Source organism: Chlorocebus sabaeus, chromosome 20 (assembly GCF_047675955.1).
Source record: "Chlorocebus sabaeus isolate Y175 chromosome 20, mChlSab1.0.hap1, whole genome shotgun sequence".
NCBI lineage: Eukaryota > Metazoa > Chordata > Mammalia > Primates > Cercopithecidae > Chlorocebus > Chlorocebus sabaeus.
In genome coordinates this window covers 109455068-109479894 of record NC_132923.1, presented here as the reverse complement: position 1 = coordinate 109479894, position 24827 = coordinate 109455068, and the positions used below count along the sequence as shown (strand labels likewise).

The following is a 24827-nucleotide window of genomic DNA, read 5'->3' as shown; positions in this document are numbered from 1 at the left end:
AAAATCTAGCCGGGCGTGGTGGTGGGCGCCTGTAGTCCCAGCTGCTCGGGAGACTGAGGCAGGAGAATGGCATGAACCCGGGAGGCGGAGCTTGCAGTGAGCTGAGATCCGGCCACTGCACTCCAGCCTGGGCGACAGAGCAGGAGACAGATTGAAGGCCACATCAGTAAGGAAGGGGACATTTTAATTTTAATGTATCTTCAGTTGCTTGCCTTTTTTTTTCTTTTGAGACAGAGTCTTGCTCTGTCGCCCAGGCTGGAGTGCAGTGGCGCAATCTCGGCTCACTGCAAGCTCTACCTCCCAGGTTCATGCCATTCTCCTGCCTCAGTCTCCCGAGCAGCTGGGACTACAGGTGCCCACCACCACGCCCGGCTATTTTTTTTTGTATTTTTAGTAGAGACAGGGTTTCACCGCGTTAGCCAGGATGGTCTCGATCGCCTGACCTCGTGATCCTCCTGCCTCGGCCTCCCAAAGTGCTGGGATTACAGGCTTGAGCCACCGCGCCTGGCCAGTTGCTTGTCTTCTAAACTCACAAGCAGATGAGCAGTGGGGCTCTGGGTGTTCTAAAACTCCACACCTTGGATGCACCATGGTTGGTAGGCATTAGGGCCCTCTCTCAGCTTCCCCTGCTGCTGCCTGTGGCCAAATCTGTCCGTTCACCTCCCACTGACCACCCTCCCTCCCAAAGGAAAGTTCAAGAGTATTTCATGGCTTGAGGATTCATATTGTCATTTTACTTATTTACAGAATCAATAAACCAATGCATACACACTATGCAGAGAGGTGGGAAGCGCTCCACAACCTTCTCCCTCAAACCTGGGCCCAGACCCCAGTCCTGGAGCACTGCATCCACCCAGTAGGAAAGGGGTCCAACCAAGACTTTTCCTGACTTTGTAACTTACAGACACAAGAGAATTGAGGGTAGAAGGGAAATTCTTGGCACCTGGACTGGAGTGGGATAATAGGAGAGTAGGAAAGCAGTGATAGGAGAGAAGTGAGGGAGGTACATACAGTTTTATAAATAACTAGACAAGGTCTGAGCACTTTGGGTGGGGGTGGAGTGAGAAAGGCTAGAGGCATGTAGGGGCCTAAGTGGGAAAGGAAGAAATAGTGCTTGGGGCCAGAGGGATAAGGGATCAGCTCTGGGCCTCCTTTTGCCCCATCTGTAAAGTGAGTGAGTTGCCCTAGGTGGTGTCAGAGCAGCCCGCCTCCTCGGAGATGCTCGGACTCTATAGGCTTCTAAACCAGCCTGGGGACTTTGGAAAAAGAGCTCTGGGGATTGGCAAGGACTGGTGGTCACCGCTAGAGAGGTGGTTGATGCCCGGACAGGCTATGTCTGATCCCCGGGCTGGTACTGTGGTTCGGTGGAGGTGAAGTAGTCCTCCAGGAAAGACTGCAGGTACTCGAAGGTGGGCCTCTCCTCCGGGTCCAGACGCCAGGTCTGTTCCATGGCCTCATACAGGGACGCTGGGCAGCCTGGAGGGCATGGCATGTGGTAGCCCTGCTCCACCTGTTCCAACACTTCCCGTTTACTCATGCCTGAAGGATGGGGCTCTGTCAGTCAAAGGGACAGCCAGGAAGAAGCCCTTCCCCGTGACCATCCCCCACCCCAGTCCTACCCCTGGTGGGGCAAACCTGGGTAGGGGATTCGGCCCTTGGTGATGAGTTCAGTGAGCAGGATCCCAAAGGACCACACATCTGACTTGATGGTGAATCTGCCAAAGAGGGCAGCTTCTGGGGCTGTCCACCTGATGGGGAACTTGGACCCTGGAGAGGATGGGGGAGCAGGGAAAGTTAGTGAAGGGGTCCCTGGAAACAGCTGGATTAAGAGAATGGGGTCTGAGCACGGTGGCTAACATCTGTAATCCTAGCACTTTGGGAGGCCAAGGCAGGCGGATCACTTGAGGTCAGGAGTTTGAGACCAGCCTGGCCAAGATGGCGAAACCCCGTCTCTTGGGTTAAAATTAGCCGGGCATGGTGGCAGGTGCCTGTAATCCCAGCTACTAGGGAGGCTGCAGCAGGAGAACCGCCTCAACCCAGGAGGTGGAGGTTGCAATAACCTGAGATCGCACCGCTGCACTCCAGCCTGGGTGACAGTGAGACTCCGTCTCAAAAAAAAAAAAAAAGAGAGAGAGAGAGAGAGAGAGAATGGGGACTTTAGGGATGAGGATCTTGGGGATCCTGAGCACAAGGGTCTCTGGGCATAGTAGAAAGGACTTGGTATCTAGTCAACACCTACTATGTGTCTAGTATAGTGATGGGCACGTTCCAAACATTGCAATAATTCTCATCCTAATAACAGCCAATACTTGGCTAGCCTTTCCTGTGTGCCAGACACTGTTTTAAGTGATATGCATGCATTAACTCATTTAACCCTCACAAAACCTCCATGAGATAGAGACTCATTTTACAGATGAAGGAAAGGAGGCACTGATTAGTTAGGTAACTTGCCCAGATCACAGAGTTGATACCTGGCTAGGATCCATACTCAGGCATTCTGGCTACAGAATTCCCACTGTTGCACGTCATTGTCTTTCATTTAAGAATTATAGCTGTGCCTGTCACATAGCAGGTGCCTGGTAAACATCTGCTGATTTGCTGTTATCTGAATATTTTCACTTTACAGAAGAGAAAAGGCAGCTTCCGGAGGTCAGGTGACTTGCCCAAGGCCACATGGCTGGTAAGTGGCCGACCTGGGATTTGAGCCCAGAATTGCCTCTCATACTACATCAGGATGGGAGTGACTCGGGTGACCTGGGGTGAAGAAGGGTTCCTGAGTGTGTGGGGCCCCATGAAAGTCCCTTGTTGCATGGGGAGCTCTTGGAAGGTAGGGTGAAGCAGGGCACCTTGGCAGGGGTTGTACTCATCGTCCTTGATGAGACGGGCCAAGCCAAAGTCTGCGATCTTGCACACCAGCCGCTCCCCGACCAGGATGTTGGCTGCCCTCAGGTCGCGGTGAATGTAGTTCATGCGTTCCATGTAGGCCATGCCCTCAGCTACCTGGGGGGCCAAAGTGTGGAGAGATGGGAGCCCATGTGGACTCCCAGCACCGTGGCCTGTGTGAGGGGTGAGGGACCATTTGAAAAACCCACTTTCCAGAGGGGGAGACTGAGGCCCAGAGAGGCAGTACCTCTCAGGCACAGCTGGAGGCACAGCTGATGCAGTGGACGGGGCCGCCCTCCCAGGCGTTTGAAGGGACAGAGAATTTGTGAACAGTTAATAGGTAGGAGGTCCGGGAGGTAAAGGCTGCTGGCTCAGTTACCTGGGCTGCCATGTCCACCAACTGGGGCAGCTTCAAATCCTGGCCCTCCGGGTTCTTGAGGAAATCCAGCAAGCTGCCTGGGAAGAGGAAGCCAGAACGTCAGCCCTAGCCCTGGCCCCAGCCCCTCCTCCTCTCGCTTGGCCCCGCCCCTCCATCCCCGCCCACCTGGACCCGCCCCTCACTTAGGACCCCGCGGGTACCTCAACCCCTCACTTGTCTCGCTCTGGCCCTGCTGCCAGACACGGACTCTGCCCACATCTCATTTCTTCTGTTCCTTAGTGCCCCGGACACGACCCACTCAGACTCCGCCCCAGACCCTCCCTCATTCCCGATTCTGCCTTCGTTAGCCCAAACCCCACACCCCCAACACCAGAGGCGCCGCCCCCAGCCCCAGATCCGTAGTGGTCTCACTCGGCCTGGCTCCCATCCCAGCGCTCCAGTCGTTTTACACACCTGGTCCCTTAGTGGGACTCTACCCATTGTCCCTCGTCCCTCACAGATCGCGTCCCAGGTCCCACGCCTGAAAACTCCCCTCTTAACTTCATCCCGAATCCCGCCCGACCAGGCTCCGCCTCCTGACCGTGACTCATGAACTCGGTCACGATGTAGATGGGCTCCTCCGACACGACGGCGTACAGCTGCACCAGCTTGTCGTGCCGCAGCAGCTTCATGACCTGCGCCTCCGCCAGGAAGGCCTCCGGGGACATGGTGCCTGGCTTCAGCGTCTTCACCGCCACCTTAGTGCTGCCATTCCACGTGCCTGCTCGGAGGCTGTCTTGTCAGGACCCTCTCCCCCGATCCCAGGCCCTCGCCCCGGCCCCCGGGAGCTCCGTACCCAGCCACACATCCCCAAAGCAGCCGGTGCCCAGCCGGCGCTCCAGCGTGATGGAGCTGCGGCTGATCTCCCAGGCGTCCTTGGCCAGGCCCAGCGTCTGCGGCTTCATGATGGTGCAGGGCGCGGTGAGCAGGTTGCACAGCCCGTCATTCACCTCTAGGGGAGGGGTCATGGGGTAGTCACAGGAGGGCCAGGACACCCCCCTCCACTCCTTATCCTATCCCAGCCTGGTGCCAGACCCTAAGATCAATTATAAGGAACTAGGCCCCAAATGAGGTCACAGGCCAGGAAGAAAGGCAACTGGACCCACGGAATAGGGGAACATGTTGGTGCCCAAGAAAGGGAGTGGCACCCAGAGGGAGAGATGATCCCTGTAAGCCTTTTGTAAGGCCTGGGGGCCTTCCCGTAGGAGGTAGCCTCCAGCTGGGCCTTGAAGGATAAGGTGGGATTCTCACAGGTGGAAATGGGGTTGGGGATTCCAGGCAAAGGTGTGGACATGAGGCCCATGGTCTTCCATGGACTTCATCCTTGGCATAACCAATCAAGGCAGAAACGTGGGCATTGACTCCTGCCTTGCCTTCACCCCCACAGCCAATTCTCCACCAAGTCAGGCCTATTCTGCCTCCTACCCAGCTTCAGAATCATCTGCTTCGTCTTTACTCCACTGCCACCAATTTAGTCTCCACCACCTCTCACCTGGACAACGGCCCCTGCCTTCTGATGGACCCCTCATTCTGCCTTGTCCCCTGGCATCCAAGCTCCACCAGCAGCCAGAGTTTCTCACAAAAGTGAGACCAGCCTCTGTCACCCCCTGCTCAGGGCCCTGTGATGATGGCCCTGTCATGATGCCTTGCTCAGTTATTAGGAGGTGCTGCTTGGTGATGGACTGCTTTCCTTCAGCTCACAAAAGCTCTTGGCCTAGGACACCACTCCTTGGGTTCTGGTTTTGGTCTGGCCAATACTGCTTGGTAGACCCTTCCCTTCTCTGGGCCTCAGTCTCCCCATCTGGACAATGCTTCAGTGGGTTGGTTCAGGGATCTGAGGCCCCTGCCCTCACCCATGTAGTGCTGCACCAGCTCCTGCACCGAGTTGAACTGAACCCGCGTGGTGATGTAGTAGCCGCCTGTGTCCAGCTTGCGAATCTTGTAATGCTTCACATGATCGCCTCTGGTCTGATCCCAGTCCCGGATGGACAGGGAGTAGGCACCTGTGGAGAAGGATCACTTTGGATCTGCTGTTCTCCTCTCCCCTAGTCTGGGAGCTGGGAGAGGCCCGACAGCAGCATCCCTAGGACCTGGTCCCAGTCTTGGCCTTGACCCAAGCACCCTACCGCTCCTAGCCCTACCCCAATGGTTGGGCCTCCCAGTCACCTTGGCGCATTGCACCACCCCTACCTTTGGTGGTCTCGCTTTCCCGAATGAGAAAGGCCCCCTGGGGGTTGCCTGGCGAGAGCAGCTGCCTCTCTGCATCCTTTCTCCCAATCTTTCCAAAGTACCACCTGTTGGGAAAGGCAGGCAAGACTCAGGTGTGCTCTGCTCAAACCTCACCTCAGCCTCCTGTGCAGTCACTTCACAAGTCAATACTCCATTTTCCCCATGTGTACAATGGGGCTGGTACACCTGCTTCACAGCCTGGCTGGGAGGATCACAGAGAAGGGGAATGTAAAGTGCTTGGCACACAGTAGGTGCCCAGCAAAGGTTAGCATCTCTTCTCGTTAGGTTTGTCTTGAATTAAAATTGCTTCAGTCCCAGTCATCAGGGTGCCATGGACCCTCAGTTCATCTCACTCTAGCCCCTCTGTGCACTCATTTTACAGATGAGGAAGTTGAGGCTCAGAGAGGGAAAGTGACCTGTCCACAGGCTGGTTAATGAGATCTACCTAAAATCCTCTGCCGCTCACCCTAGTTCTTTTTTCACCACTCCAGTAATCAGATCACTCAGATCCTTCTCCCACCCCCACCTCCAAATCCTTTCCTCCTTTGGCCTCCAGAGCAACACGGTCTCCTGCTTCTCTTCTCTCTGGCTGCTCCCACCCCAGCTCCTGCTCTTCTTGCACTCTCTTAGACTTGGATGTTGTCCTAAGTCTAAACTTCAACCTCAGGCCTCAATCACTCCTCTCCCTTGGGGATTCTTTCCGGGATTGAACTGTAGCCCTAAACCAACTGTGCAGGTACAATGGGGGAGCTGACGTGACCACAGGTGCCATCGAAGACTCAGATGATCATGAAACTGGCCTGTGGCCATCTTGGGTTGAATTAAAGGAGCCTCGTGTTTTCAAACCAAGGGTGGTGGAAGTCTTAGTGGACCCTGGGGAAGTCAGTTCGCCCCTGGGTACTAGGCACAGTTCAGGAAACAGGAGAAAGCACTAGCAAGTGTTGTGTCCAAGAGGGCAGGCGGGAGGGGAACGGAGGAAGTGTTGAAGGACTGTATAGACAGGACACATTGTCAAGTTTTTTCAAAGCCCTCCCCCCTCCCACACGCATGATATTAGCTACTTCCTTAATAATCAGTATAATAATAACAGCACGTATTTCGTGCTAGGGTCTGCCTTAATACATGTATGTATTTACTTAATTCTCCTAACCATGTTGTGAGATGGCTACCATTGTTAACCCCCATTAGACAGTCAGGGCTGCAGTTGCTAGAACAGGAACCCAGGCTGTCTGCTTTAGGGCTTGTGCTCCTAACCACACTACCCGTAACCACAATACTGCACTGAGCACCTCTCAGCGCTTGGTGACACTGGCTCCAAGATGTGGACACAAGCATGAAGCTCCCCACAAACCTCCTGTCCTCTGCATCATTGTCCCTCCTCTCCTTCATGCCTCCTACCACCTCCCCAGACTTGGGCCTCACTGCACTTGACCTCTGAACCTCCCCCACCCACTCCTGCTCAGTGATGCCCACCCGCTCCTGCTCAGTCATACCCACTTCCTGCCAGCAGCCTCCACCTGCAGGCAGCTTCTCCATTCCAACAACCTCCAAACATGCCCACATTTCTCCCTTCCCCAAAGGAAACTATTCTAAGTTCCATCTTGCCATCAACATTCTGCTGTATCTTCTCGCCTTCCCTTCACTTGAAAAAGTGCTTCGCACTTGGGTCTCCACTTCCTCACCTCCCACTGCCTCCCAGGTTCTGCTGTCTGGCCTCCGCCTCCCACCCTCGCACAGAGAAATCTCTCACCAAGGTCACCCCCACTGCCAAATCCAGTGGCAGCCTCTGACACGCCCTCTCTAGTTTCCTGAAGCTTCTGCGCTCTCTTGGTTGTTGTGACTTGGCCTGTTCTGGATTTCCTCACTTCTCCAGTGGCTCCTTCTCCTTCGAGGGCAGCTTTCCCCAAAGTGGGGTCCTAGAGCCAATCTTTTTCACTCTCTGCTCTCTTCCTTAACCCTCTATATAGCTTTAAAAATTTTTTTTAATTAATTAATTTTTTTTGAGACTGAATCTCGCTGTGTTACCCAGGATGGAGTGCAATGGCTCCATCTTGGCTCACTGCAACCTCCACCTCCCAGGTTCAAGTGATTCTCTTGCCTCAGCCTTCTGAGTAGCTGGGACTACAGTTGCCTGCCACTACCCCCAGATAATTTTTGTATTTTTAGTAGAAATAAGGTTTCACCACGTTGGCCAGGCTGGTCTTGAACTCCTAACCTCAGGTGATCCACCTACCTCAGCCTCCCAAAGTGATGGAATTGCATGCATGCATCACTGCCCCCGGCCCCCTCCTATATAGCTTTAATGATCATCTTTACTCTCACGAGTTCCACATTTCTGCCCTAGCCCACTGTGCCCTCTGCAAGGACCATAGCAAACAAACTGAGGAGTCTTAGTGCCAATTACGAAAAGGTGCCCCTTCCTCTGGGCTGATTCAGGGGCATGGATTAGCATGGGCTGGTTGCCTGCCATACAAAGCACAACCTAATCGAATTGCTGGCAGCCTCCTCCACATGGATGTTCCTCTCCACAAACCACAATCCAACAAGTACCCCCTAGAACTCATGAACCTATACGTACTCCTGTGTTCCCTGCCTTAGCAAATGGTGCCATCATCCACCCAGCTCCTTAAGGAGACTTTGAGTCACCCTTGATTCCTCCCACTCCCCATAACCCAAATCAATCACAGAGTCCTGGATTCTCACTTTGCAGTCTCTTCAATCCCTTCTTTTCTCATATATGTATGACATTTGTGAGGATAGCTTTTTAAAAGCTTTATGAGCCTCAGTTTCCTCATCTGTAAAATGGGGACAATAATAATAACAAGGGGCTGGACATGGTGGCTCACACCTGTAATCGCAGCACTTCGGGAGTCTGAGGCAGGAAGATCACTTGAGGTCAGGAGTTTGAGACCAGCCTGGCCAACATGGTGAAACCCCATCTCTACTAAAATTAACAAAAATTAGCCAGGTGTGGTGGCGTGCACCTGTAGTCCCAGGTACTTGGAAGGCTGAGGCAGGAGAATTGCTTGAACTCAGGAGGTGAAAGTTGCAGTGAGCCAAGATTGAGCCACTGCCCTCCAGCCTGGGCAACGGAGCAAGACTCTGTCTAAAATAATAATATCAAGGCCAGGCATGGTGACTTATGCCTGAAATCCCAGCACTTTGGGAGGCCAAGGTGAGAGGATTGCTTGAGCTCAGAAGTTTGAGATCAGCCTGAGCAACATAGCAAGATGCTGCTTCTATAAAAAAAAATATATATATATATATATATAAATTAGCCAGGCATGGTGGCACACACCCGTAGTATCAACTACTCAGGAGGCTGAGGTGGGAGGATCACTTGAGCTCAGGAGTTTGAGGCTGAACTGACCTAAAATCATGTCACTGTACCCCAGCCTCGGCAATAGAGGACGCCCTTGTCTCTTAAAAAACTAATAATATCAACAGTGTTATTGTGAGAGTTAAATGAACCAAGGTGGTAAATACTTGCTGTAGTATACTTGCTCAAGTATATAAAGGCATTCAATGAATGGTAAATTCCTGCCTCTTGGACCAGGCCTCGGTGGCTCATGCCCATAATCCCTGAACTTTGGGAGGCCAAGATGGGCAGATCGCTTGAGCTCGGGAGTTCAAGACCAGCCTGGGCAACATTGCGAAACACTATCTCTACTAAAAATACAAAAATTACCTGGGCGTGGTGAAAGAATCATCTGAGCCAGGGAGGTCAAAGCTGCAGTGAGCTGTGATTGTGTCACTACACTATACTCTAGCCTGGGCGACAGAGTAAGACCCTGTCTCAAAAAAAAAAAAAAAAAAAAAAAAAAGAAAAGAAAAGAAAAGAAAAATTCTTGTCTCCTTAATAGAATTAATTCCTAGTAATGCTCCCTTGCACTTGTTCAGCACTTTACAATTTTTTAAAGCTCATACACTGTTGTTTTTACTGGGAGGCAATATGTATAATGCTGAGCAAATGCAGCTCAACTATCTGGGTTCATACATCAGCTCCACCACTCACTAGCCGTGTGAACTCGCACAGGATATTTACTTTCTCTGTGCCTCAACTTCCTCATTTGTAAAATAGGGTAATAGTAGTTTCTAACCCTATTAATACACAGACAGTACTTTCAATAGTGCCCAGAACATAGTACATGCTCTGTAAGTATTATCTACTACTATTATTATCAGTATAATCTTCTTTTATTCTCACAATGACCTTACAAAATTATTAGATAAGGAGACAGGCTCAGATTGGAGCAATGACTTGTCCAAGAGGTGGCCTTGGAGTCTGGACTCCAGGGTCCTGTCCATAGGGCTGGCCTTGCCGCAATCCTCACTTACTCTTCAGCCTGGATGGAGTCAACAGGGGCCACATAGTTGCTGGGAATGTAGCCAGTTTGTCCGGAGCTGAGAGACCGAGCCTCCCACCAGTCACCTTCACTGTAGGCACAGAACAGGGCATGGTCAGCAGCACCCCCAGCCCCCAAGGCACCCTGGGGCCAGGCGGAGCCACACAAGACTGCAGAGATGAATCCTGCCAACCCCTCATCTTGGACACCCCCCACCACCAGGGCTTTTGTCTACTCTGCCCCAGCCACTGCAGCTTCCCTGGGAGGGCTTGTCCCTGCAGAAGGAATAAGCTCGGGGGCACTTGGGGCTCTTAGCTTCTTCCATGGGCTCCTCACCTGGGCTGGGCTGGGGATTGGGAATACAGTGGACAGCTGACTAGGTCACTTTCCCACAGAAAATGGCTACAGATTTCCTTCTGGATAAAATCTAGACTTCTCAGCGTGGCTTAAAAAGCCTGGCAGAGGCCAGGTGTGGTGGCTCATGCCTGTAATTCCAGCACTTTGGGAGGCCGAGGCAGGCGGATCTCCTGAGGTCAGAAGTTCGAGACCAGCCTGGCCAACATGGTGAAACCCCATCTTTACTAAAATTAGCCAGGCGTGATGGCTCCTGCCTGTAGTCCCAGGATCACTTGAACCCAGGAGGCGGGGGTTACGTGAGTTGAGATTGCACCACTGCACTCCAGCCTGGGAGAGAGAGTGAGACTCCAACTCAAAAAAAAAAAAAGCCTGAAAGAATCTGCCTCTGCCTACCTCTCTAGCCTCTGTTCTCTCCCATTCTGCATCCCATATTTTATGAACCACCTAAGGTGAACCACTTTGTGGTTTTCAGAAGTTATCATTTATTCTCATTCTCTGTCACTCTCTTCCTCTTTTCCTCCCTCTTCCTTCACTGTCGATTCATTTTTATTTTTTGTTTTTTAACTATTTATTTATTTTTTTGAGATGGAGTCTTGCTCTGTTGCCCAGGCTGGAGTGCAGTGGTGCGATCTCGGTTCACTGCAACCTCCACCTCCCGGGTTCAAGCGATTCTCCTGCCTCTGCCTCCCACATAGCTGGAATTACAGGTGCACACCACCATGCCTAGCTAATTTTTGTGTTTTTAGTAGAGACAGAGTTTCACCATGCTGGCCAGGCTGGTCTTGAACTCCTGACCTCAGGTGTTCCACCCGCCTTGGCCTCCCAAGCTGCTGGGATTATAGGCGTGAGCCACCGCACCTGGCCGTCTATTTCATTTTTATAGCCTCAGCTTAAAAATCACCTCCTCCAGGGCCGGGCGCGGTGGCTCAAGCCTGTAATCCCAGCACTTTGGGAGGCCGAGACGGGCGGATCACGAGGTCAGGAGATCAAGACCATCCTGGCTAACACGGTGAAACCCCGTCTCTACTAAAAAATACAAAAAGAAACTAGCCGGGCGAGGTGGCGGGCGCCTGTAGTCCCAGCTACTCGGGAGGCTGAGGCAGGAGAATGGCGTAAACCCGGGAGGCGGAGCTTGCAGTGAGCTGAGATCCGGCCACTGCACTCCAGCCTGGGCGACAGAGCGAGACTCCGTCTCAAAAGAAAAAAAAAAAATCACCTCCTCCAGGCCGGGTGCAGTGGCCCAATACCTGCCCACCCACCCCCCACCTCACCCCAGCACACAGTTGCAGTCACCCAGGGTTTTTATTTTTATGTATATGTGTTTGCAACTAGGCTGGAGCATTCTGAGGCTAGGGACCAGGTGGGATTCCTGTCTGGGTCCTGCTCCCAGCCCAGGCAATGTTCTGACTAGGTGGCCTGGTCACTTACGTATTGTTCAGGATGTGGAACTTCTCGCCCTTGGTGAAGGTAAGGTCATCCTCAGTTCGAGCCTCATAGTCATACAGGGCAATGAACAGGGTCACTCCAATCCCTGCAGAGTCAGGGCTACTCAGCAGGGTAGGGCATGGGGCAGAAGCATCAAGGGGGCTGCACCCCCAAGTTCCTGTTCCCCAGCCAGGCGCTGCACCTCCCCACTCCTCTAGTGCCCTGGTTCCCAAAGGCCTTTGGAGTCCAAGGAATTTCAGATTTGGTCTCCACAGCTTAGGACACACAACTTCAAGCCCATTCCTCCCACCACGGGGGATCCCCTTGTTGCCCACTCCTCCTCTTCCCCACCAAGAAGACTTCCCATCTGGGAAGTGGCTCCTAAAAGGGCAAGAAGTTTCTCTTTGTCACTTGCATCTGTCACAGGGTCATGCCCCTCTCAGCCTGGGAGTAGAACTTCCTGACCCTCCCCTGCAGACTGTGGTTTCTGACGGTAGGGCTGTACAGACTCCCTCAGCCTGTGTGATCTTGAAAGCAGGGTTGTGTCTGCCACATCCTACTGGAGGCTCCTAAGGGCAAGTCCGCATCTCCTCTTCTTCCCTCAGTTTCTCCCAGGATCCAGGCAGCACCTGACTCCGGCCCCCTGGACTCACCTGACACACCCCTGATGGTGCCACTATCAAGGAAGCCAGGGTTGATGGCCTGAGGGGAGAAGTTGCTGTAGTTGGGGATGTGGACAAATGATGATGCAGGCTGGGCCTTAGTGGGGTCAGGCCCATAGTGGTCTGCTGCCCCGTAGCTCCTGAAGTCCCCTTCCAGGCCAGCATCCTCTTTGGCCGTGGCCGCCGGCTCCAATTTCTTGCAGAACACACAGCCCATTCCAGGTTCCCTGCTACAGAATGGGGCATGCCTCACTCAAGGGCCCCTGCCAGGTGCACCACTCTGTGCACACATGTGTACGCACATGCTCATACGCTCATACAGGCACATGGCTTTCTCTCTTGGGCCTAGATTGGGGTCCTCCCTGTAAGGGAAAAAAGCGGAGCCGGGCCACCTACTGTACTGTTCAGTCTGCCTCACGGTATGTCCCCGCTCAGTGCTTCTCTTTCCATTGGCTCATGTCTGTGTCTCTGGGGCTGGCTTTCTACATTGGGATATTGCTATGCTTATTTGTATATTTTTGCCTCCTATTGCTTTGTTTTTTGTTTTGTTTTGTTTTGAGACAAGATCTCACTCTGTTGTCCAGGCTGGAGTGCAGTGGCACAATCATAGCTTGTGGCAGCCTTGATCTCCTGGGCTCAAGTGATCCTCTGGTCTCAGCCTCCCAAGAACTGGGACTCCAGGGGCGTGCCACCACCCCTGGCTAATTTGTTCGATTTTTAGTAGAGACAAAGTCTTGCTATATTGCTCAGGTTGGGTCCTAATGCTTTGATATGTTGTGTTTCTGTGACTCTTTCAGTGTGCTTGTACATGTGTGTCTTTATGTGTCTCTAAGTATGGGTGAGTTTGCCTGTGTGGGTATGCGTGTGTGTGCAGCTCTTTATGGATGTCTGTGTGTCTGTGTGTGCAGGTTTGTGTGTATATGACAGTGTGTAAAAGTCTCTATGTATGTGTTTGGCTGCATGTGTATATGTCTGTAAGACCGTGTTTGTGTGTATGTGCTTCTGTGTGAGTATATGTGTGCCTGTCTGTGTGAGTGGGTGTCTCTGTGTCTGTGTGTCTATGAATGTGCACGTAGCTCTGTGTGGGAGCAGTGTGCCTGTCTCTGGATGTGTGTATCTCTGCGTGTATGTCTATATATCTGCGCATGTTTGTGTGTGAGTGTGTGTGAGGCTGTGTGTCTGCACCTGGAGAGTCACTGCAGAGGGGGATCAAGGCCATTTCCTGTCATGGGTCCAGTCTCCAGCCTCTCAAGCTGCCTCATTCTGGCTCCCCCATCTGTTACCTAGCAACAGGGTCCTTATAGGAGGAAGGGGCTGTGAGGAGTTGTGGGGTTCAGGAAGGCCATCCCCACCCTGTTTCGTGACCCTGAAAGCCCTCAGTCCACCCCACTCACCCCTTAGGCCCCTACTCCTGGGTCAGTGGGGCTGCGGCATGATCCTTGGGAGGGGTCAGAGACCTGAGGGTGAGACAGAAGGACAAGGAAGATGAAGGCTCTGCCAATGTTTCTGTCAGCAGCTGCCCAGCTCCTGCCCTCTTCAGGAAGCCAGAAGGCCTGGGCTCTGCCCCAGCATGACTTCTGCCTTCACTTTCCTTCCTACCACCCCTGGCACACTTACACAACCACTGTCACACAGGGCACACCACCCACACCAGCTCTCTTTCACACTCATACTCACGGGACACACCAGCACAGTCACGAAACAACACTCACAGCATGCATTTGCATGAGCGTGCGTGCCAACACCATCACACGCCCACAGAGGCTCTAACAAGCCCAAGCTCACAATAACACACACACATACACACGCACATATACATGTGGTGCCTGCCAGGTTAACAGACAAACACACTCAGACACGCATGATTTTGTACATTATAATCATCTCTCTAACAGGATTTCTATCAAGCCATGCTCGGCTCCCTCATAGTCCCCAGTCACCTTCTCCTAAAAACCAGTTCTTCTGGCCGGGCGTGGTGGCTCATGCCAGTAATCCCAGCACTTTGGGAGACCGAGGTGGGTAGATCACAAGGTCAGGAGTTCGAGACCAGCCTGGTCAATATGGTGAAATCCCATCTCTACTGAAAATGCAAAAATTAGCCAGACGTGATGGTGGGCGCCTGTAGTCCCAGGTACTCGGGAGGCTGAGGCAGCAGAATCACTTGAACCCGGGAGGCAGAGGTTGCAATGAGCCGAGATCGCACCACTACACTCCAGCCTGGGTGACAGAGCAAGACTCTATCTCAAAAAACACAAACAAACAAACAAAAAACAGTCCTTCTTCTGAACCCTGCTGTGCTCCCAGCCACCCTAGGGTTTCATGTGGTGGCTGAGTGACAGTGGATACCTGCCTCCGGAGCTCTCCCCCTATCCCCATAGCAGGGAAAGGACCACGTCAGAAGTTGGGGCCACCAGAGTCCCTTGGGAAGGCCCACAATGAGCCAACTCTTTTCTGGCAGCTGTATCCTCTGAGCAACAGGGCAGGAGGTCATTGAGCAAGGGTCCCCCACACCCTGCGAGAAACTCTGCCATTGCAACACTCAGAGAGGAACTGACTGGTGAGAGGGCTTGGTTTCCTAAGATGTGAGAAGAATGGAGAGTTGAGGGTGGGGCCAATCCAGTGAACCCTGATTTGCCCCAGAGGGGCCCCAAGGTCCTAGAAGCAAGGACCTGCCAGCTTCTCCTCTTGATCCCCAGTCCAGTTACCCTTACAGATATTCTCTTCCTCTTCTCTCTGGGTCCTGTCCTTCCTTCCTAGCACCACTCACCTCTTCCAGGAAGTCTTCCTGGATCCACCAGGTCCAGTTGCCTGGCCGATGGTTCCATCACATCAGTGCTTTGGTCTCCACCCTAGCCCCACCTGCCCCTCTCACCCTTTGCTGTAAGTGTTCTCTCATGTGTGTGTTGGGTGGGGGTGGGGGCCTCACACCCATGTGGTGAACTGTGGGGCGGGCTGTGGTGAGAAGCCTGCCCTAAAATAGCCCCTGTTCACTGGGCCCTGCCTGAGACCTGTGCCCTGGGACCCCTCCTTGGGATGAAACCACTGTGTCTAAAAGGCCCCAGGATGCTACAGGGCTAGTTAGAGCCAGGGCAGAAAATAGAGGTGGAGGATTGGAAGCCATCCAGGGCCCAGGGGGAAGGATTTCAGGGACTGGTGACAAGAGAAATGAGGCTGATACAAAAACGAGGGTGAGGCCGGGCACAGTGCCTCACACCTGCTATCCCAGGACTTTGGGAGGCCAAGGCAGGATGATTGCTTCAGCCCAGGAGCTTGAGACCAGCCTAAGCAACACAGGGACACCCTGTCTCTACAAAACAAAAAATTTTTTAATTAGCCAGTCCTGATGGCACCCACCTACAGTCCCAGCTACTCGGGAGGCTGAGGTGGGAGGATTGCTTAAGCCTAGGAGTTTGAGGCTGCAGGAGCTGTGATCGTAACGCTGCACTCTAGCCTGGGAGAGAGAGTAAGACCCTGTCTCTATTTTAAAAAGAAAACAGAAAAACCAAGGGTGAGAATAAAGCCCTTCTCACAGGAAGACACACACACACCTCAAATGGTGCACCGTGCCGATGCCCAGATCCACACAGCCCTTCAGACCCCTTCTCAGATGGCGCGCTACCTCAGCCGCCTCATGCAGTCTCCAGGCTACTCTGCAGATCCTTAGCACAAACATCTTTAAGTGTACACACACCCCATATACACACACGTCCAACCCTCATCCATCTGCACATAGATGCGCATTCACACACATGTGCACACACACACACATATCCTCTATACAAGAATAGCAAATATAGAATTTATAGCACTTACTATGTGCTGGCCACTGCATTAAGCACTTTACCTATATTATCTCATTTTATCCACACAACCCTATGATTTAAGTTTTATTATTATTAATAATTTATTTATTTTGAGAGGGAATTTCGCTCTTGTCACCCAGGCTGGAGTGTAATGGCATGATTTTGGCTCACTGCAACCTCCGCCTCCTGGGTTCAAGTCATTCTCCTGCCTCAGCCTCTCGAGTAACTGGGATTACAGGCGCCCACCACCATGCCAGGCTAATTTCTGTATTTGTAGTAGAGACAGGCTAATTTCTGTATTTGTAGTAGAAACAGGCTAATTTCTGTATTTTTAGTAGAGACAGTGTTTTCACCATGTTGGCCGGGCTGGTCTTGAACTCCTGACCTCAAGTGATCCACCCACCTTGGCCCCCCAAAGTGTTGGGATTACACGTGTGAGCCACTGCACCTGGCCTAAGTATTATTATAATTGATGAGGCAACTGAGGCACAGAGAGGTTTGGAAACCTGCCCAGGGTTGGCTAGTCACAGTGGCTCATGTCTATAATCCCAGAACTTTGGGAGGCCAAGGCAAGAGGTTTGCTTGGGCACAAGAATTCGAGACCAGCCTGGGCAATATGGCAAATTCCAGCTCTATAAAAAATGCAAAAATTGGCCATGCACGGTGGCTTACGCCTGTCACTGCACTCCAGCCTGAGTGACAGTGAAGCTCCGTCTCGATAAGGAAAAAAAAAAAAAAAAACTCCAAAAATTAGCTTGGCATGTTGGCACGTGCCTCGAGAGGCTGAGGCAGGAGGACCGCTTAAGATCAGGAGGTAGAGGCTGCAGTGAGCTATGATCATGCCACTGCACTCCAGCCTGGGCAACGTAGTGAAACTCTGTCTCAAAAAAGGCGGCCACAGATATGATGCATCCTGGTGTTTGGCTCCAGAATCTGAGCTTTCAAGTACTTCTCTCCATTGCCCATCACATACAGACAGATGCAGCCATTCCTGCTGGCATGCACAAATGCAGATGCCCCCACACTGTCCCCCTACCCCCCACATAGGGACAAACACACTCACACACACACAGACACACACACACAGATATACACAGCTCTCTCCGGTGACACAGACCCACATAGAGCTCTCCTCTATAGAACATAGACTTATACAATCTCTCATGTTCACACACAGATACAATGTTGCCACTTCCAATAATACCCACATATATATTGCCACAGCATATCTACATCAGACCAAGGGGATCCCTGAATTCTGCATGCCCAGTATGGCTGGAAGGGAGAGACTATCAGCATCTGAGAAGGAAGATCTGTGGGCTCAGGAAGAGCCCTGGCACGGCTGACAGTGTTGTCAGCAGGCAGAGGTAGGCAGTTCTTGAGTCTTACCACTTCCAGACTTGATACAGACCAAAGCCCTGGCCAGGCCTGGCTCTCTGGGGACCAGTATGCTGAGGGGTCAGGGGATGTAGGGCACAGGGTATGGCATCTGCATGGCCCAAGGCAGTGAGGGGCCACACGGCCTGTAGCCATGTTCATGCTGTTTTGTCAGAGGAAAGAAAGAGATGGGGAAAGATAGAAAAAGGAGAGGCAGAGAGAGAGAGAGAGAGAGAAAGAGAGGCAGAGTTTGAGAGATACAGGGAGATAAAGAGAAAGAGCCAGAGACAGCTAGAGAGACAGAAAGAGAGACAGAAGGAAGAGCCAGAGACAGAGAAATACAGCGTGGTAGGCTGGCAAACTGACTCTCAAAAAAATAAAAAAAGCCCTGATCTGTCGCATTTTCTGATTTCCATGGTGTAAATATTCCCACCATGGCTGATTTAAAGCTACCAGAGTGAGTTCCTGAAAGCTGGGGTGGAAGAGATGCACAGAATGAACTCCCCTGAGCCAGTAACTAGCTGTGGCTGCAGCACACACTGCCAAAAAGAAACAGAGACAAAGAGACAGAGGCAGAAACGAGAATTAAGGAGAAAGAGTAACCGAGAGACAGAAAGAGACAGAAACAGAGAGAGGCAGAGAGACAAGGCAGGGAAAAGACCTCGGAGGGAGAGCAGATTGGGTTCACTCTGCTCAGGCATCTACGTAAAAATAGCCCTAGGACTCGTCATCCTCCCCTTACTCTGATCTCTATGTGCCACCAATCCTTTGGAGAGTAATTTGACTTCCTATAAATCTGGGTGGCAGTAAAAATGTGCTAATTTATTAAACAGTGACTAGCATCTTGCCAAGCAATTCCCAGTCATGGTCTTGTCTAGTGAACCTTTATTTTACAGATGAAGAAACTGAGGCACAGAGATGTTAAGTAACTTGCCCAAGATTACACTGTGACTAAAGGATGATAAAATGCAATGCTGATCAATTTGTTGCCAAAAACCACTGTAACCACTGGTCCATTCTGCAATCCTAGTAGAAGCAATAATGCAAGCTTGTTCAACCCACAGTACATGGGCCAGATGCGGCCCAGGACAGCTTTGAATGTGGCCCAACACATATTAATAAACTTTCTTTTTTTTTTTTTTTTTTTTTTGAGGCAGAGTCTCGCTCTGTGGCCCAGGCTGGAGTGCAGTGGCCAGATCTCAGCTCACTGCAAGCTCCGCCTCCCAGATTTACGCCATTCTCCTGCCTCAGCCTCCCGAGTAGCTGGGACTACAGGCGCCCGCCACCTCGCCCGGCTAGTTTTTTGTATTTTTTAGTAGAGACGGGGTTTCACTGTGTTAGCCAGGATGGTCTCGATCTCCTGACCTCGTGATCCGCCCTTCTCGGCCTCCCAAAGTGCTGGGATTACAGGCTTGAGCCACTGCGCCCGGCCAATAAACTTTCTTAAAACATTATGAGATTTTTTTTTTTTTGAGACAGGGTCTCACTATGTTGCCCAGGCTGAAGTGCAATGGCATGATCTTGGCTCACTGCAACCTCCGCCTCCTGGGTTCAAGTGATTCTCCTGCCTCAGCCTCCTAAGTAGCTGGGACTACAGGTGTGCTACCAACATGCCTGGCTAATTTTAGTAGAGACGGGGTTTTACCACATTAGCCAGGATGGTATCGATCTCCTGACCTCATGATCTGCCTGCCTCGGCCTCCCGAAGTGCTGGGATTACAGGCATGAGCCACTGCACCTGGCCTTTTTTGCAATTTTTTAAAGTCCATCAGCTATCATTAGTGTTAGTGTATTTTATGCGTGGTTAAAAACAATTTTTCTTCTTCCAGTGTGGCCCAGGGAAGCCAAAAGATTGGACATCCCTGCAATAACGTGTGTCTCTTAAGGAGCACCTAGTGTTCTGAGCCCTGTGCTTCATGCTCTGAATCCTTGATCCAGCAGGCAGGGCGCTTGATCCAGGGGAGGGAGGGGTGTGGGAGAGAGAGAGAGCGAGCCATATCTGCCCAGATTTTCTCAGGAAGTCACTGAATCTGAAAAGCCAGGTCTCTCTTTTCTCAGCACTGAACTTGGCTGCCTGCTAACACCAGAAAGGGGGCAGCTCAGAAAGTAGCCACAGCATCATTCTGGGCACTTAGTTCTGTTTATAAATATGTCTCTTGAACATCTGGTTTACAGGAGTTGACTCCGAGATCCCCATCAGGGTCAAAATCAGGTTACAAGTGTCAAAATGAGGTCCAACCCTGGACCATAGTGCTCCCCACTTCAACATCTGCCCTGTGGCCCTCCCCAGCTCCATTCTTCAGTAGCTCTATGACCTTGGATCTTTGACATAAGCCTCTGAGCCTTAGTTGCTGCATCTGCAGCTTCTGAGCAGTTGTTGTGAGGGCTTCATGACATGCGGCTCTTGCCCGATGTGCAGTGGCCAAGTGTGACCAATAACCAAAACCAGAATGGCCCCCAGGGACCATTTACAACTCTACCCTTCCTTTTGCATAGGGAGAAGTTACTTTCCCAAGATCACACAGTCAGACAGGGGATTCAAAGTCAGGACTATTAATTCAAGTCCAGAGTTCTGCTCCCTCCCCCATGGTTGTGTTCTCCAAAGCCTGAGAAGGAGATCATCCTGTTCCTAACTAGTGAATGTCATACTTCCGGTCGAACACACCACCCCATCATATGGCAGCTGGTCACCCAGCAGGGAAAGACCCTGCCTCCCACCCATCCCTACTGCTGGACATAGGAACCCCAGGTTCACCCATTCTTTTTCGAGGCCCATACTTCCCAAAGCTATGCCAGTTCTTTGATGTAGACACAGGATGTCCTGCCCCCGCAACCCTCACCAAGTATCTGTGGGATCTAGAGGCAGATTTAGGCTCACATTCTAGCCTGCCTGACAACTGACTTAAGGCATTGGGCAAGTCAGTTTATCTCCCTGAGCGGCAGCATCTTTGCCTATAAAATGAGAATACAAATGTCCACCTCCTGGGGTTGCTTCTCAGTATCAAATGGGGTCTCATCCTTGAAAGCATCAGACATACAGTAAGTGCCCAGTGAACTTTCACTTCCCTCCTTTCCCTTGAGAAAGGTCCTCCATGGCAATGATGGTATGGGACCAGAGGGTACAGGACTGGGCAGGGCTGAGAAGAAACAGAAGTTCCCAGGGTGAGGTGAGAGGGCTGAGCTGGCCCAGCTGCCTGGGGGATTTCACCAAAAGGGAACTGGGACTTTGGGCAGGGGCAGGAAACCACCATCCTGCAAGAGTTCCGGCTTCTCCTCCAGGCTCTGGGCTGACCGGGGGCAGGCCAGGGTTGGAGGGGCAGGGAGCAGGTGACTCCCATCCCACTGTGTCGCATCTCTCACTAAGCCCTGTCCCCCAGACCGGGCTTCCATCCCTCATCCCCAGTCCTCTCACAGAGACCCTTCACCCCGCTGAACCCCAGCGCCTTTGCTGAATCCCCATCTCTCTCGCTGAGGCCCCCACTGCTCATTAACTCTTTCTTTCCTTCTTTCTTTTTTTCTTTTCTTTTCTTTCTTTCTTTCTTTTCTTTCTTTCTTTCTTTCTTTCTTTCTTTCTTTCTTTCTTTCTTTCTTTCTTTCTTTTCTTTCTTTCTTTCTTTCTTTTCTTTCTTTCTTTCTTTGTTTCTTTCTTTCTTTCTTTGTTTCTTTCTTTCTTTCTTTGTTTCTTTCTTTCTTTCCTTTCTTTCTTTCTTTGTTTCTTTTTCTTTCTTTCTTTCTTTCTTTTCTTTCTCTTTCTTTCTTTTTCTTTCTCTCTCTCTCTCTCTCTTTCTTTTGCTCTCTTTCTTTCCTTTCTTTCTCTTTCTTTCCTTTCTCTCTCTCTTTCTCTTCTTTTTTTTTTTTTTGAAACAGTGTCTCCTTCTGTCGCCAAGGTTGGAGTGCAATGGTTCGATCTCGGTTCACCGCAACCTCCACCTTCCGGGTTCAAGCAATTCTCCTGCCTCAGCCTCCTGAGTAGCTGGGATTACAGGCATGCGCCACCATGCACAGCTAAAATTTTGTATTTTTGTATTTTTAGTAGAGACGGGGTTTTGTCATGATAGCCAGGCTGTTCTTGAACTTCTGACCTCAGGTGATCCACCCACCTTGGCCTCCTAAAGTGTTGGGATTACAAGTGTGAGCCACTGTGCTCGGCCTTCATTAACCACCTTTCATCTCACACGATCCTTTTTTGAGGCCTCGAAACTGCCTCCTGAAGAAGACATGCCCACCCAACCCTGTGTGACTCCACCACCACCATGGTGAGGCCAGGTGTGTGCAGGGGGTGTTTGGGGGTAGCCTTTACCCTCCATGTGGTCCCGAAGCCATCAGCAGTTTTTTCCACTTCTTGTGGGTAAAAGCGGTTTTCCACCTGTTGCTGAAAACCACCCACCAGCCTCTAAAACACAGCTCTTTAGGTGCCATCTGTCCTGGGACTCAGGATTTTCAGGAGATGGGAGCCATGGGGGTGTCCAGGGGCAGCCGAGGGATGGGAGTCTAGATTTCAGTGTGGCCAGACAGGAAGCGCCCTCCCCAGTTCCTCAGGGGAGGGGGGCAGTGAGGAGGACATCCTGCCTTTTCCCACCTTAGGTCAGCCCAGTCTGCTCCCCGTGGGAAAAGCCCTGCCCCTACTTCTCCAGCTCTGGGGTTCCCTACTCAGCCTCCTGAGGTCTGGCCACTTCCTTTGCCACATCAGCCCCAGGTGGCTGCAGAGAACACCCAAACATCCACCGGTGTGCTCAAGGGTTCATGCTCATTCACTCAGAGCCCAAAACAGACAAACACTCACACCCTCACTGGAGGAGGGCATGAGAGCACCTACTCACTGGAACAGGAAGTAGTCATGAAGCCCCGGAATCCCACACCCTCCTCCCTGGTGGGGACATGAAACTTGGTCTGGATGAGGTAAGGATTCAGGCCTCAGCTCAGGCTACATCAGAGATGAGATGTCCTGGACTTCTGGTCCCTACTGTTGGCCCTGCAGGTTGCCAACTCCCAAACCTCCATCTTCCCATCTGTGAAGTGGGAACAGGGTCCTGCTCTCCCATCACCACCACAGTCGGAAGGATGCCGAGGACATCAGGGTCCTTGAGAGTACATACCGGAGGTGTGGCCAACTGGGTGCGGCACCAGAGAGGGTGCGAGACAGATTTCAACTCTGCTGACCTCCCCAGTGTGGGCCCTCATCAGAGCCATAGACTGTTTATTTAGATGCCAACTGAGCGCTGGTCCCTGGAGGCCCTGTAAACGAGAGCCGGGCTGTCTGGTCCCCATCCATGCTTTTTGTTGTTTTTTACAGACAAAATCTCACTCTCTCACCCAGGAGCTCTCACTGCAGCCTTGAACTCGTGGGTTCCAGCGATCCTCCAGCCTCAGCCTCTGGAGTAGCTAGGACTATAGGCAGGTGCCACCACTTCTGGCCTTCCAGCTAACTATATTTTTTTGTAGAGACAGGACGGGGGTCTCCCTGTGCTGCCCAGGCTGGTCTCCTCTGCATGCTTTTGAGACGGTGAAGGGGAGGCTCGCTGAGTCAGGGATAGCCCTTCACCCTTCAGGACACTCAGCAAAAACTGCTTTCTACATCTGATCCTCGTAGGGGAAGGGTGGACACAAGGATAATTTCTCCCCATAGTTCAGATGAGGAAAAGGAGGCCCAGAGAAGCCCCGTAACTTGCCTACAGTCACACAGCAATTAAGGGCCCAGTCTTGCTAAGAACCCAGGTCTCTTAAACAGCAGATCCTCCAACTCAGGATCCCTGAACACAGCGGCATCGCGCCCTCCTAAGGGAAGCCCACGCCCCCACCCACCAGACCGACGATTCAAAAAGGGGGCGAAGGTGGAGAGCAAAGGGGGCTGCCCCCGCCAGGAGCCCCGCGGCGGCCCAGTGCGGCCCGCCCTCGCGTTGCCATGGAGGCAGCCCCTGCGGGCACTCGCGGTCAAAGGCAGGATTTCCGTCGGGGAGGCAGCAATTCCCGGATCCCGCGGGGAGCGCGGGCCGAGACCGCCGCGGGCGCGGAGGGGGCGCCCGGAGAGGCCGGTCCCTGCTGAGGGCGGGGACTTCCCCAGGAAGCGGGGACCCACGCCTTGCGCCCCGGTAAGGAGTCCCCTGCAGCCCGGAACCCACCGCAAGGGCGGGCCGGGAGGGTCGCGGCCGCCTACGTTACCCTGCGGGCTGTGGGCTTCACCCCGACTTCGGCCGGCTCGGAAAAGGGGAACTTCCTGGACCCGCAAATGCACCTCAGGTTCTCCGTCCTCCAGAGATCGTTCTCCTCGACCCTCTTCCCGCCAGCTTCCTCACCTGTTCCCTCCAGCACCCCCACCCATTTCCCTTCTCCCGGACCCATCAGACCCGTCGGCTTCTCCCCGAAGTCCCACTCTCACGATCCCTCCAGTTTCTCCCCCAGACCCTCCTGGGGTTCCCCTTAGTCCTTCTCCCCCGCCTGTCTTAGCCCCCCCTCCTAAACTCTCGTAAGTCCCCTCCATTTTACCCACTAGACCTTTTTGGGGTCCCTTTGGTCGGCTTTCCCCGTGCTCCCCTCCGCCCTCTCCCCCAGGTTTATCAGCCTTGCTCTCCAGGTCGCTGGTTTTACTCCTTAGGCCTTTTCGGGCTGGGGTCCCTTTGGCTGTCACCTTGCTCAGGTGTCCCCCCACCCCCATGTTCAGGCTTCTCTTCCCCTCCACCCCCAGTCCTCTCCCCAGAGCCCCGAGGGGGAGGGCACTGCCTGACCTGCCCAGGCCCCACCCGACGCGGTCTCTTACCTGGAGCCAAATTCTGCCTGGCCCCGGAGCGAGCCAGCCGGGGCTCCAGCAGCCGCGAGTGCCGGCGTGCGGGGAGAACTGGGGTGCTGCCCGCTTCTGACCGCCGCCCCTGCTGGGCAGGGAGGAGGAAGCCGCCTTGGACTTCTCTTATTGCAGTCGCGGCGGGCGGGCGGTGGTGGTGGCGGGGAGACAGTCACGCCCCAGCCCCAAGCCAGCTGCCCGCAGCGAGGAGGCGCCCTCAGATCCCAGGCCCACCCGCCCCCACCTTCCTCCTCCCCAGATTAAGGGAGGTCGGCTCTGTCACCCTCCAGACCTGAGTCCCCAGCACGGCCTTCCCAAAGGCCCCCTCCAAAAGTGCAGTTTTCGCACCCCTGAAGCACTTGTTCTTTCAGGATCATTGAATTGGAGGTTAAGAGGGGCTTTTCTCCATCACTGAGGACCAGATCGGGACTGGCCTTACTCGAGTTCTCACAGCCAGTTGACTTCAGACTGCTGTCACCAGAGCCACTGGACATGGATCACTTGGACCCTGTCAGCATGCCTTCCCTTCCTCAGGGGCTGGGCACTGGGGAC

At 52.7% G+C, this 24827-nt stretch overlaps 1 protein-coding gene across 3 annotated transcripts; it reads right to left on the bottom strand.

Moving 5' to 3' along the window:
• Nucleotides 1–703: 703 nt before the first annotated feature.
• On the bottom strand, nucleotides 704–24362 carry FGR (FGR proto-oncogene, Src family tyrosine kinase). 3 transcript variants are annotated; one of them, XM_007979814.3, is made up of 14 exons: nucleotides 24255–24333; nucleotides 22597–22735; nucleotides 13715–13777; nucleotides 12312–12550; nucleotides 11662–11764; nucleotides 9869–9967; nucleotides 5492–5595; nucleotides 5155–5304; nucleotides 4098–4253; nucleotides 3843–4022; nucleotides 3263–3339; nucleotides 2847–3000; nucleotides 1636–1767; nucleotides 704–1539 (listed from the first exon to the last, which is right to left on the bottom strand). In XM_007979814.3, the coding sequence occupies exons 4-14, from the start codon at nucleotides 12535–12537 to the stop codon at nucleotides 1331–1333; spliced, it is 1590 nt and encodes a 529-aa protein (XP_007978005.1). In that variant the 5' UTR covers nucleotides 12538–12550; nucleotides 13715–13777; nucleotides 22597–22735; nucleotides 24255–24333; the 3' UTR covers nucleotides 704–1330. The 3 variants fall into 3 exon arrangements, with proteins under 3 accessions (XP_007978005.1, XP_007978004.1, XP_007978006.1); XM_007979813.3 differs by lacking the exon at nucleotides 22597–22735 and having other exon boundaries at nucleotides 24255–24362; XM_007979815.3 differs by lacking the exons at nucleotides 22597–22735; nucleotides 24255–24333 and adding an exon at nucleotides 15088–15617.
• Between the last annotated feature and the right edge of the window lie 465 nt (nucleotides 24363–24827).